The 15,105-nt window shown below is 34.2% G+C and overlaps 1 protein-coding gene across 2 annotated transcripts in view; it reads right to left on the reverse strand.

The window, feature by feature from the left end:
• Nucleotides 1-4,012: 4,012 nt before the first annotated feature.
• Nucleotides 4,013-15,105, reverse strand: part of LOC143249800 (sclerostin domain-containing protein 1-like) — a 48,475-nt gene continuing 37,382 nt past the window's right edge. For both annotated transcript variants that reach the window (XM_076500236.1, XM_076500237.1), the window contains exon 2: nt 4,013-7,266. In XM_076500236.1, the coding sequence (XP_076356351.1) occupies nt 6,932-7,266 (335 nt within the window). In that variant the 3' untranslated portion in view covers nt 4,013-6,931. The remainder of the gene's footprint in view (nt 7,267-15,105) is intronic.

The raw sequence follows: 15,105 nt of genomic DNA on the forward strand, positions 1-15,105 counted from the left end.
TATCACAGTCACACCTGCATACACTAAACCCTCTATTAAATCAGCACACTGCTTATAACAAACCAGTTGGAAAAAGCTTGATTTTCATACTGACCTTAGATCTTGCAGCTTTTGTCACATTATCAATAGCTTAATTTGTTAAGGTGTGGTCTTTCTCTGGTCAGATAAAGCTAATAATAGCACTAGTGTCTTTATATAAACATATATCATTATTTAACAGTGTGACGCAGGTGATGGTATGAAATTGCTGGCGTTATACGGAGCAAGTCGACTATTAAAATACATGTAATTATACACCCTCCTGCACGACTGTACAAATATCAAAGGAGAAAATGAGAGGTCTTTCAGCAGTGTAGAGTTTTAAAATAAATGGTTTGTTGACCTATATATATATAAATCGCATGAAAATGAATGCGCTATTCAACCTCGTTGCGCTTAATAAACAAACATAAGCGTGTATGTAATGCTTCTCACACTGTTACTGATATTAAATACTTTTATTCAAATTCACGTAAAGCATATAAATAAGATTTATGAAAAATAATAGTCACACAGTTTTATCCTAATTTGTATTCAACACGGAATATGCAATCAACTTTTTCTATGTTTGAATAGAACTTTGAAAATAATACAACATGGCTCAAAAATCAGTTTTCCCAGTTTAAAACGTAAATAATTAAAAAACTCAGGAAATGCAACCATCCAGTTTCCGAAATTTTGTAGCCTAACTCAAACAGTTTTTATTGTCGTTGTTTTTGTTTTTATAATGCAGTGAATAGTGTTACTCCTTAAAATGGTAACCGTGCGAGAATAGGCTTAATATGTCGTTTGGCTTGTAGAGACAACTCAGTGGCTGTGGTGAACGTAATTTGAAACACAATACAGGAAAGAAGTATGAGGTTATGTTAAGGATATCGTGTGTTGCACACCTATGGTAAATATCACGGAATTAAAAACCAGGATAATGGACGTCCGCTGTAACTGTGACCATATTGAAGCAAACGTGAATTGAAATGGAATTTCGGTTAGAAGCGCCGATACCCACTAATGTTGCACATGCAAAGTTTTGTGAAATGTCAAAAAAACAACAACTTTATTTGAATTGAGCTGCAATATTTTAGGTTTCCTTAGTGAAGTAATCATTAAATTTTAAAATAAAAAAGATAATTTTGTACCACCCTATTTCAAGAAAATTAAACTTGGTTAATCTGTATATTTAACAGAGAGCCCCTAAACATTAAATTAGAATGATTCTATGTCAAGAAACTTTACACCGTTTGGATGACAGGCGGTATTTTTTGTTTAATCATTAAAACTATAAGCTTTGATTTCCAGATAGAAATTGCACGTGCGATGCACATGTATAATTATAAATCCATATCGGGAACAGCTTCCTAGCCCGCAGGAATTTTAATTATGAGGCGCCATTACTTATTTTCAGCCTAGAAAAACCTTAGCTACGAGCTCAACTACTTTCTTTAGTAGCTTTAGCCTAACCTTTTAAATCGTAAGAGATAGTAACAATGGTTGGTGGCCAATGTACAAAGGCTTAATAACAATCCAATAAATATAATTTTCTTTTTAATATCGCGAGTTGGAAATTGTTATAAGTTTCGTAAACTGAGATACCTGTATGATTTATAGAACCACATGTTGTAATTTATTTTCTACTTTGTTTGCTTATCATGTTTACCTTCGAAATCTGATACGATTTCATTACTACTGTAAAAACTTATGCAGCTGAATGGCTAAACTTCAGTTGTTTTGTGTGTGTGCGTGTCCACCGAAATGAACCCCTGATTTTAGCGTTGTAAATCTGAAGACTTACCGTTGTCCTACAAGTTGTTTGCAATTATCTTAAGTGCACAAAAAAATAAAAACTCATACGAGTTTTAAGCAATATCGTTGTGTACATGTTTAAAAACAAGATCAGTCGCAGTAATTTATTTTCGGTAAACCTAGTAATTTAATGACTGAAAAAGAGTTTCAAAATTAAGAAACCATTTGTTTCTTTGTTTTGAATTTCGCGCAAAGCGACACGAAGGCTATCTGCGCTAGTCGTCTAATTTTGCAGTGTAAGACTAGAGGGAAAGCAGTTAGTCATCAATACCCACGGTCACCGCTTGAGCTACTCTTTTACCAACAAATAGTGGGATTGACGGTTATATTATAACACCCCCACGATTGTAAGGGTAAGCATGTTTGGTGTGACGGGGATTCCAACCTGCGACCTTCTGATTATGAGTCGAGCACCCTAAAAACACGTGTTTCGATATATTTTCCAGTTTCAAAGAAGTATATGTTCGTCATATTTGGAATAATATATAAAAGAGAGAATTATCAGGCATCTATTAGAATGATTACTTCTACCTAATCCGACATAAATGTATAAAACATACCTAAGGTAGAGAAACTAACAGTTCATCCTATACATAACATTTAACACTTAGAAACGATATAGTGTATTTTTAAAATTTTACCAAGTACAAAGTGAATAATGTTCAATATTTAAGAACTCGTACGAATATTTGCGTTTAAAAAAATCATCAGTTTGTCTGCTATTTAAGACCTCTTACTGCGTCTCGCGTTTACAAATTATTCCCAACGTCTCTTATTTAAAAAATTTCACATTGCTTACTACGCAAAAATTAATGTGTCACATGCTTAGAACATCTCTGTTGGTTATAGTTTGAAATGTTTCATTTCTACAAAAACATAACAAAATATACATATGATTCATTACCAAACATGAATAGTACTTCAGTACGAATATCCAAAAACACCAGCTACAAGCAAACAAGAAGAGACCAGTCCACAAAAACACACATTGCCATAGCTACGGCGCTTTGACTTCGCTGTCATGTTTGGTTTTTTTTCGATGGTTAATCATTACACATTAACAAATGTTGGCAGAAATCATAACTATGCAGACGTATCGTCACTGTTGATACCATGTGGTTTTCTATAACCGGCATTAAAAAGCAAAAGCGTGGAAAATTATTGGATAAAAATATTCACGATTACTCATTAAGAAATTCTCAGTATAAATCTTTTAAACAGCGATTTTCTCTCAACTGGCGATTTAAATAAAAAATCCAAAATATATGTAATATTTATCCTTAAAGTTTATTATTTCATGGAAAACAAATTGAAAATTTGGTGAGGTAACAGTTGATAATTTCAGTCTATGTAATTTTGGTTCATTTATGTTAAGTTCGAGTATTCAAATAGTTGACTAATTTAGATTTTACTGGTTTGGATTTAATCGTCGTTAAAACAATCGTTTCATCTGAAATTTCTTTGAAACATGATTTAAAATGAGTATACGTTTCATGAAGTAACTTTATTTATTAATTATTTTCAGCTATATTAATGACTTGATATATAAAACTATACATCAAAAATAGTGCTGCAGAAAATTAGAGTTTCCTTGATTTATACTTTCTTAGTATTGAGTAATAAACAGAAGATGGCGCTTCTGACTCCCCCAGCTTTTGAACTTGAAAGGTTGAGAGTTAATAGAAGATACGTAACATGTACTTTACTAAATAATTTACTGACTACAAAAAGAAAAGAAGTTTCTCGTTCACACACTGGCATAAAATACGTAAATTGTTTTACGCTACAAACAATAACTATTAATTTATGGTAAAGCTTTATATTTATAACCGTGTTAGTTATTTCTCTCTCATCTTTTAGGGTCGAATATATAAAAGAAAGTCTTTGTACAAAGTATAAATATGAGAAAAAAGTCTTTTCCTTCAGAATTTTGCCTAACTGCGTGTCAGGTCAAGGTTAAATATGAAAAGAACTACTCCTGTTTGCCATTATTTTTCGTTAATTGACCATGGGAAAAGTCGTCACAACAGCCGTATATAAATAAAGTTAAACCAAGGAAAAACGTCGAAAAAAAAAATCCAATGAGCCACAGTCATAACTTAACACAATAGTACGGAGTATGTCAAAACTTGTAAGAATAGCAAAAGAAAAATATACCGGCATTACACAGAAATACGACTGCCTTAATCTTTATTGTCAAAACATGCGGTATGCACAGATACACAGAAAATATTTAATTAAGCAAGCAGACGTTGTAAAATAAAGAAAATGTTCATACCTCTTGAGTTTAACTAACTATTAAGTAAAGGATCCATTATTTTTCCCACTGATTGTCACTAAGTTTTCACAAAATATTCCCTTGTTTACTTAACATAGAAACACTTGATAGAAAACTTTCCACCTGCATTTTAAGTAACGGAAATGCTTTATTAATCTTGTAGTGATCCACTTGAACATTCGTTGGGGAAGAGACTCTTAAACAAGTCTAAGATTTTCATTGTAAGTTATTTTTTTTAGGACGGTTGAAATTTCCTTTCGCGTGAATGAACAACCGATTTCTTTCTGCAACTCAAAACATTCGTATATATTTAATCTAAAATCAATAATACAATCACGACAATTTTAAATTATATTAAATGTCTAAAGTCTTTATACCATGATAGTTTTACTTCAAAATTGATAATTGTCTAGTAACACTAACGTACTTTAGGAATCTCTTAGGCATGATAATTATATCTAATTTAGTCAAAGATACTGTACAAAGTAATTAAATGTTATTCTTAATTAAAACATTGGTACCTTCCTTCTATAGATTCTAGTATATTCAAAATGGATGATCGAAAGCAAGTCAGTCAATAACTTTTACTAAACAATGTGGGTATCTTCGTTATTAGACAAGATTAACTCCACAGGTTAACTAAAAACAAAGAAAAAATATTTTAATACAAAAATCCCTTTATTATCAAATATGTTTGTAGTTTAATATATTATTTCCGACCCACACAACAGGCAGGGGTGTTGCGTTATCCAACGCATGTGCGTGTGTAAAAACAATGGATATTTAACCATAAATATTAAGCGAAAGATAGTTAGTATGCATGTTAATCTACAAAATGTTTGATAATTATGTGCATTTTTATAAACTCGTACATTGGCACAGAAGGAACCCAAATCGTAACGTAATTAAGCAATTTTCTGTGTTGAAGCAATAGCGTTTTTATTTCAACAAGATGGTAAATAAACACCTTCTTGATCACAAGGTTTAGACGTATTTACAGAAGTTGTTTTAAAATCAGTTTTATAGATGGTGAAGACTATGACAAAATTTAAGTGGAGATATCAGCGTACTATAGAACTCAGTATCAGCAGACTAGATTTGTTTATTTAATGTAGAGCACAAACTACACAATAGGTTATCTATATTGTGCCCACCACGGATACAGAAACTCGATTTTTAGAGTTATAAGCCCTTATGTGCCACTAGGGGGTGGATTTATTCTTAGTTATGTTTAATCATTCTGACACGAAAGTCATGATTTAAGTACAGTACCACTAAACGATCTTGTCCACTTAGCGTACTTGAGTAATTAGAGAAGAATTCCTGATAAATCTACAGAAAAACATGAACTCGTTCTTGTACCACAATAGACAAAATCATATCTTTCACCATGAAATACAAGCTGTCATTAATGCAAAACGTTAGGCCTAAGATCTGTTGTTTTTGAGATAACTTTTAGGTTTATATTTTTTCTGTGTTAAATGTACAGTTTTAATTTTTTAAGCCATATCACTGTTATGGAGAATATAAACATATTGTGATACTCGCTTCTTCAACACTGACCATATTTTTCCTTCTTTATCATTTTCCGTATATGTTTCTTGTAGCAAAACAAAACGAGTCATGCCAACAGCCGGAAATTTTTATAGTAAATAAAGTTCTCGGTTTAAAACTTAGTAAGAAATACAATCCTAAAGTGGAAATAAGTGTGCGGTGAATAGGGTAAAATGGTTTCGAAGTTTCCCGATTAGTTCACTGAACTAAACTAAATGCATCATCAACAAGTATCGATCAATATAGCATGTAAACTGGTAATAATTTACTTTAAAAACGGTGAAAGATGCTTTCATAGATTTTTTTATACGTACACTGATATATTACATTCCCCCCATTAACCCCCAAATTCACAGATTTAGCTTTCTGTACAAATTAATAACAAGACCGCTAATTACAAATTGTAATAACATTTCTTTTGAACTGGTATTCCCAGTCATAGAACAAAATAGTTTTAGCAAGACAATTACCGCATTTTTTAAAACATCAGTTTTAATTTATTACTTTAATAAATACTGGTAATGAATATTTTCTAGAAGCACAATGTTTAGCAAGTTGCACTAAATTCCAGATGTTAACTGCTGTTTGTATATCTTTTATCCTAGAGACTTCGGAAGCAACTTGGTCGAAAGTTCATTTTTCTTTCACGGTAAAACCACCTAAAAGGAACTTTTTCTGGGCAAAGTACAACTTCGAACTTAAGCATTACAGAAATACAAGATTGTAAATATAATAAAAATAAACAATAAAAAACACGTACACACAGCTAACATAAAACCATCGAGATGTTTGCTACATTACGAACTATTTCCAAATTGAAATTTGTACACAGTTTAAGAAGTACATAGAACATCCAAGAGGTTGTCGTCACCTCAGAAAGATCTTGATAAGACAAAATAACTTTGATTATTCCAGTTTTCTTTTGCAAAATCATCTAAAATGTTTAAGATTTCTTTTTCACCACTATGTAACTTTCTTCCTGTAACATGTCTCGTGCCATCCATCATGGCCTCTTTCTTCTCTCCATAATTCAGATTTCGTCCAGTCTTTCGTTATTTAATTGTTTCTAAACTTAAATAGATCGATATAACGGCAGTCTGACTTCTGAAGTTAGCTGGTAACTACTATACATGTAATTTTATCTTCGCAAAATTACATAAGTATACAATTGGCACATTACACAAAAAAACACATAAAAGAACCGATGAGACAACAAGATTTAAGTTACCACTATATTTCTCCTTCTGTTGCACAAAAATACTACTTGATTTCACTGTTTTTCGGTGACTTCTTGTTCCTTGCGCGTTTTCTTCTTACGCATTTACAGGATGTGACGATTTTGATTTTGTACTTCCGGCGTTCGCCATTACGACAAACCAATCGGACTCTCTTCCGACGGACTCCATCCTCAATACAACGCCATTCCATGTCTTTCTTTCGAGGAACCTGCTTCAAGAATAAATGATACCAAGTAAGGTAACGGACAGGCAGACAGATGCCTGAACACACTACTTCTGTGATGGGCCTAATCGAAGTGCAATATCCATCGGAAAAATATCGCTTCGATCGTAATTCCACACAACCAAGCTGAGCATCTGGAATAGGAAAACAAAAGTGAATACAGCAATGAATCAGTAGCTTTAAGTCAGATATATATTTTTTAACCAAAGAAAAAACAATGGTTGAAAATAATGCACAGCTATGAAATAAGTAATACATACCCCTAGTTACACTATTAATAGTAAATACACTCGCCCCTCTTCTTACTTCAAGTACTCAAAATCGTTCAATAATACCATGAATATTACATGTTATTTGAATCTCAAGTGAATGAATAAAATAAATATTCCACACAGCTCACCACTACAAACAGCATAGCCGAGTTGTCTCGTCTAAAGTTAGCTAAAGTTCATAACAACACGTAAGGAACATACTGGTAGACTGGACTTTATTTTTAAAACCAAGATATCTTATTTTCGAATTATGAAAGAGTGAAATATCAGTTTTTCTGCCAAACACCTTCCACACACTCACATTAATTTAACCTATAGGCAGAAAAATGTAAACCTAAAATCAACATTAATCTTGTAAAGCTAAGGAATACTCAAACAAGTTTGCGGAGTAGAAGAATTGTTAAAAAAAAAAAAACCAAAAAGCTCTGTCGAGTCACTAGAGGCGCCACGATAGCATAGAAGCAAGTGAACAGAAGGAACATGAACTGAAAACAAAAAATTTGCAGCGACTTAAAAACATACTACAAAATTTATGACTTAACCTTTAGAAGTCCGTAACTTTCACTGTAGATCACATTATTATTATAATCTTCTATAATATCCAAAACTCGAAACCTCCATCAGATTTTATTTTTGCCTTCGCTAACAAAAATACCGAACACAAAATAAATGACACCGGATATCTTTCACCTTCGCTAAAAACTGAAGATAAGTACAAATGTGGACTCTCTACGGTAACAGAGTAATAACCCAAGGTAAAAGATGTCAACTAAAATCTCCCATGTCAAAGAAATCGCACGCGAGTTCCAGTGCTGTCTCGTGGTCGATGTATTGGTGGCAGGGGAGATGTAAACGATCACGTGACAAAGATAATTCGCTTGCTTAAACAAAAAAAGCTGGCTAGCTGAACTGCCTCAACATGTCAAGTTATTTAATGACGTGGGAAACAAAGGTGTTTTTTTTTTATTTTTACTTGAACAAGGTCAGGTACTTGGACAAAAAAATATGAATCCAGGTAACTCTTAAAGTTAAGATACCAACTTCTTAAAGACACGATTGTAACCACTATGCGTAAAGAAAATTGGATATAAAAAAGTCAAGCAGAGTTTAATAATTAATTTTCATGCTAAACGCCAGTCATGATTTCGAAAATATATTCTAAAAATAACAAAGTGTTTTAATGTTTCCAATGTAGAACTATTTAACAAGGCGAAATAATACCGGAAAGGAGTGAAGCACGTAGTTGGTTTGTAACTCGTACCTACATTATAATTTTCAGGTATTGACAAACTTGATTGCTAATGGAATGACGTCGAGAAAGAATGCGTTCTTTATGCTCACATAAATTAGTTAACTTATTTTAAAATTACCTTAGATATACTAATGGCATTTTCTTGGTTTTAATTACAGATACCTCTGATTTACTTGAGTCCAAATGGAGATCCATGGCAAAAGACTGTTTATAAAAGCTTGACTGTTTACAATAAAAATTAGATATCTTAAGTGCAGGTAAAAGGTTTTACACATTCAATTTTATTCGGTCTGGTCAGGTGGGTTAAGGCGTTCGACTCGTAATCTGAGGGTCGCGGGTTCGAATCCTCGTCGCACCAAACATGCTCGACCTTTCAGCCGTGGGGGCGTTATAATGTTATAGTCAATCCTACTGTTCGTTGGTAAAAAAGTAGCCCAAAATTTGGTAGTGGGTGGTGATAACCAGCTGCCTTCCCTCTAGTCTCACACTGCGAAATCAGGGACGGCTAGCGCAGACAGCCCTCGTGTAGCTTTGGGTAAAAATCAAAACAAACCAAAACCACTTTGATTGTTAAAAACGTGGTAAATTAAACAGATACAATGGATCAGTTTCCGATCCCAAAATTTCTAAGAAAGACAATATTAGGGCTGGTTTGAGGACTGTGTGTAAACGATATCCAAGTACCGATCTGGTTAGACAACGTTTTTTTGGGTTTTTTTCTTAAAAAGACATTGTAGTTTGGGATGCATTTCTGTTTAAAAGAGATTTTTAATATTCTTTAGAAATTTGCAGAGTTCAAATAATAAAATAAAAAAGATTTCTTCTTCACCGATTTAATCACCAACTCGTCCAACACTTCGTAATAACATTTACAATTACTAAACAATATTAAATTAGGAAAAATGGTAATATAATTTATTATTTGTGAAGAACATTACGTTATAATATAAATACTCGGGGCTATTATTAAGCTCACCGAAAAAACGAAAAGCAAATTACCGTCATTTTTGTTGACGACTGGGTGTATTAGCATTTAGAACTTTTACCGCTTGCTTTAGTAGTCTCCGCAAAAAGTTCTCTCTCTTTCTGTGAAAGCAGATATATCCAAGCGCAAAAATTAGCGCCATAAATCTTGGATAAGCGTTTTAGGTTCCGTGCATACCAAAACCAGATAGTTACGGTTACCACCTAAAATGACAAGCGTATCTCACCTCTCAGGCTTACAACCGTTTTCATGTTCGAACGTAAACCAACAACAGAAAGCTAGTATTTAAACTTGATTTCAAGTACGAAACACTTCACTTGAAATACAGAAACAGATATAGGAGTGTCTCTCGTGTAACGTTTATTTAGACGCCCACCTTTATGTAATTATAGAGACTGTAACTGCCTAGCTACATTCAATATTCGATATTTGTTAACCTGACAGTTGTGACAACTTAATGTACAACTTGGTTACGTAACAAAGCTCCTTTTATTTCTTTATTTATTAGTTATGTCAAACTTCTCACCCATTTAGATCCACAATAAGGAATGTCATACACACAAAAAATTACGACTTTAGATGAGTAATCTTTGTGGTTTAAATGTTGTTTATTTACCCACGTTTATACTTTCGTTTCTGGACAGCCTCATTCGTTCTTTCGACCAAGCTGAGCTTACGTGTCAGCCGATATTAGTATTAAACTGCACCTTTCAGCTGGGGTAGGTCTTGTTCCCACAAATCATTTGATCAGCTATACATTAAACAAAATGTTATTGTTAAGGGTCATTACACATTGAAAAGCAGTTCTAGAGTCCTTGAACAAGCGATGACAAGTGCAAAGCAAGATAATTAATACACATAAATACACACTTGAACTTCCAATAGGTCAGTATCGTTAATTTTAATTGCGGTAATTCTATTTCACACAAATGTTGAAGAACAGATTATTACGTTATAAGAACTTCCAGACGATAACAGCATTTCTTATATTTTAGACTCAGACTTCGTGTGTATGTTCAATTAAATACCTATTTCTAGTGTATAATTAGTAACAATAGTAGATATTTATATATCATCAAATTATCAATCATGTCGGATGTAAAATATTTATGAATTCTGCTATATAATTGGTGAGTAATTTAATAAATAAATTTTTCCATTTTGTTTCTTGACTATTTTCACCAGTGTTAGTAACTGATCAGCGTTAGGACTTGTTAGGCTTACCAGCCATTATATGCACTTTCTCTGTCGACCCTGAGCCATTTCAAGTCTCACCTATCGGACGTGGGCAGTACTAAATGGGCCACAGGTGTCTACGTCAAGGTTAACCAACCTACTAGTTTCTTACTAACTACGTTGCGGGACGATTTTCCTTTGGTACGCCTAGGGTAAATAGTGAGGCTTTTCACCCACGGTCTTAATGTTGAAAGTGAATAACAAGTCTGAAACGTCGAAAAGATCTTTATTGTCGTAATTTAACACGTTTCAAACGTTTACCACGATACTCAAACATGAAGTAAACCATTCGGGTTACACAAGAGCGACATTTTATCAACATAAAAAACGTGTCACAGTACTTACACCTAACCCTAAAAACTGCATCGCCATCTTTCTCCAGAAATAATGACAAGTTCAGTCAAGTAACCTGTTTTCGTTAGTTATACTTTTCAAAACCATTTCCAGCGTACGGAATGCTATGGTTATACAAACAAATTACTTATCTCAACTATTTTTTACATAAAGATGATATTATTTCACGGCCAGGTACAACCACCAAAACGTATTTTTACCCTAAATATTTAAGATAATCTTGCTCTTACGTAGCCTAACTGGTTAATTTTGTTGCTAAAAACCGTGTAGATTCTATTCATATGAAACTTTCAAAGTTTTCCTGCAGTATTTAAGGATATTAAGATTTCCAGTTAGGCCTAGCATGCACGTTTACATCAGCTTGCAGCAAGTATTTCGAGCTGTAAAAACTAATTTACTGGTCATTAGCGTTAGTACATGAGCAAATGTGTTTTGCAAGATAAAATTACCGATAATAAAACGAGCTGAGAACACAGATAAAAAAGCATTAAATATAACGTCACATGACTCATCGAGACCAGTCTAATATACCAGTTATACAGAATTGGAAGTAGATCAAATTCATAGTAATATTTGAATTGACCCAAAACAGTTGGACGTTAACAAAATATTGTTTTGAAAGTCTTCATTTGTTTGTTTGTTTTTTATTTCGCGCAAAGCTACACGAGGGCTATCTGCGCTAGCCGTCCTTAATTTAGCAGTGTAAGACCAGAGAAAAGGCAACTAATAATCACCACCCACCGCCGACTCTTGGACTACTCTTTTATTAACGAATAGTGGGATTCGAACCCACAACCCTCAGATTACGAGTCGAACGCCTTAACCATCTGGCTATGCCGGGGCGAAAGTGTTTGTCCAGTCTGTAAACTACCTTGTTGTTCGATTCGACTCATGTTAGAATGTTTTTTCAGGAATATTTTTTAAAGAAATTAATAACACCATATACTGTAGTATACTATCATGTTCTTGTACAAAATATTATATAAAACAGATCAATGCTTCTGTTCACCACGGGTATCAAAACCCGATTTTTAGAGTCGCAAGATTAAAAACTCATCGCTGAGTCACTAGGGAGCTCAGACAAAAAGAAAGGAAGGTCAAAGGTTACTTGTCTTCTCTAGCTAGACGTCTAGTTTATGAAGATAATAAAAGACACCACTTTGATTAGTTAACTTAGGGTTTCAACTATAAATCTCACTTCCACCCCCACCAAGTGCAACATCTGTTAATAACAACCACGTTTTAATCACTGAGTTTGTGTCAACACTGAAAAACACTTCATTAATTTAAACAGCCTTTTATACGTAGTTTTGGCATATTTATAACTGGTGGGTTAGGTTTGCGAAGGCCAGCAATAGTAACTAACTGTGCATCAAACATGAATTTCACCAAATTAAACATGAATAAAAAAATCATGTCAGGAAAAAAAATGTTTTTGTCTACTAAGAACCAGCCTTTTGGAAGATTTAGAAATCTCGTGTTACTGTAACTCTCCTGTCATCACAAGTAATCTGTTTATTAACACAAAACATTCAGCCAAAACTTCAACTGTTTTTAAATTTATGTCTGTCGTGGATTTTCATGCTTGTAACAAACACCCAGAAGGTTCCACGTTGTGGATTTCCACGAAATAACAGTATTATATTGATAGAAACGGAATAAATTCAAGAGTAAGTAAAACCAAAATTACAGAAAACAAATATTTTTATTTCTTGTTTTTGAATTTCATGTGTCATCCGAGTTGTAGCCTACAGGGTGCATAATGCTTCTCGTGATTCGTGGCATGCGCACGTTTTATCGACGTCACGACGGTTTAAATTGTGACGTTAATTGTCCCTTATATGACATCATTTTAGCGTCTTCTGACTGACTGATAGGCAGCACACTACTGTATGACGAGAATCCTCAATAGCCGCGGCACTTAAATTTTGTATGAAGGAAGTGAGGAAACTAATGTACAATACCTTGTTATATTTTGTTATTAGCTATATTTTTGTGCTCTAGCAATAGTAAGCGTGGAACGCGCGTATACCCGATTCTGTTATATTACTCATTAGGAGTTTCCACTTGAAATCTTTTAAAGCAGGACTAGAGCAAATTAATCCACGAGACCTTAAGTGTGATAAAATACATCAGTGGAAAGGGTTTTTAACCTCCCGAATCCGAAACGGTAATTCGATCTCAAATCGGTGAAGAGATGATGGAGCTATGAGCTAAAAGTTTGTACTTAAAAAAACAAAAGAAACAAGCCCGGAGCTATTCCATGAGCCGTTGTGCCACGGATAAAATGATTATTTTGTCACCCCCCACACACAAACATAGCAAGTCACAAATCTGAAACTTCCCACTTGAAAATGACAGACGCTTTATGACGATATTCTAAAGACTATACACTTTTCTGCGTTTAGTAAGAAAAAAGAAACTACAATCATTATGGCGGATAATTTAGATAAACAGAAATTTATGGTCCATATTAATTATTTTGGTTTTTCTTATCTTTTTACAACACATCAATCATGAACATTCTAAAAACAAAATTCAGGAGAATATAATCGCAAATATCTAAATTTCGAATAAGAAATAGCTGCCATACCTTAAGTTCATTGTTCTTAATGAAATGTATTTTCACTAGTTTTACCACAAACATCTTGACACGAGGAGGATCAGTGAACTGTGGAGAGTTAAACATATTTTAACATGTTATTGGATAAAGTCTGTTTCATTGACAGATCTCAAAAATGAGCTCAGCCCAAGGCAAAACAACAACAACAAAAAAGCTCATGTGCGAGAAACATATGGTATTCGCCAGTAGGTGGCTGTCCAGTCATTTCAAAGAGCGTTAATGTAAACCTAACTGATATTGAAACATCATATGAAGCCAAGACGATATCCACAACTTGTACATGTCCTTGCTTCAAATTACATTTCGGTCTACAGAATTAACCACATCGCTATTTTGTATTACAATACTGTTTCTAATTCACGATATTATACAAATCTTTCTGTCTCCCTACCATACTTCCAATAGCCCTTGTCAATCACGATAACAGATTTACAGACAGCGACGTGCAGTTTAATTTTTTGTGGTATGAACAAAGAGACTGGTGAAATGGCATGCATACGTTTACAAAGAGAAAATAATTGAGCAGACTTGTTACGTTATGTTCTTTGTTTCCATAATTATATATTTATGAACAAGCAATGTGCTTATGGCTGATTGGGTTACGTCAAGGCCCCATTTCCAACATCTATGATTTCTGGAACTTCCAAAGCCCCAAGCATAGAGAAATAAATTTATCATGCCTTCGTTGGTGGTTATACCACACGCACGTGCCCTCAATATTACTTGGAAAAGTTGTTCTTTAATGTATGCAAGTAAATATAAATTGCTTCTTACAGCAAAGAGCAATACCACTAACCAGCTCTGATAAAAAAGAGTAAATGCATTCCCGACAAGAACACACGTCCAGTTTTTGTTCATCTAGACGCCATCTTGTCGACCGCCTGTGATTGGAAGTTTTAAACAGGAATCAAAACTGGTAACGAACGCTTTTCTCTCTACAAGTGATGGCCCGGCATGGCCAAGCGCGTAAGGCGCGCCACTCGTAATCCGAGGGTCGCGGGTTCGCGCCCGCGTCGCGCTAAACATGCTCGCCCTCCCAGCCGTGGGGGCGTTATAATGTTACGGTCAATCCCACTATTCGCTGGTAAAAGAGTAGCCCAAGAGTTGGCGGTGGGTGGTGATGACTAGCTGCCTTCCCTCTAGTCTTACACTGCTAAATTAGGGGCGACTAGCACAGATAGCCCTCGAGTAGCTTTGTGCGAAATTCCAAAACAAACAAACAAACTCTACAAGTGGTGCGTTGACATGTGA

The sequence above is a fragment of the Tachypleus tridentatus genome, chromosome 4, assembly GCF_004210375.1.
Source record: "Tachypleus tridentatus isolate NWPU-2018 chromosome 4, ASM421037v1, whole genome shotgun sequence".
Classification (NCBI taxonomy): Eukaryota; Metazoa; Arthropoda; class Merostomata; order Xiphosura; family Limulidae; genus Tachypleus; species Tachypleus tridentatus.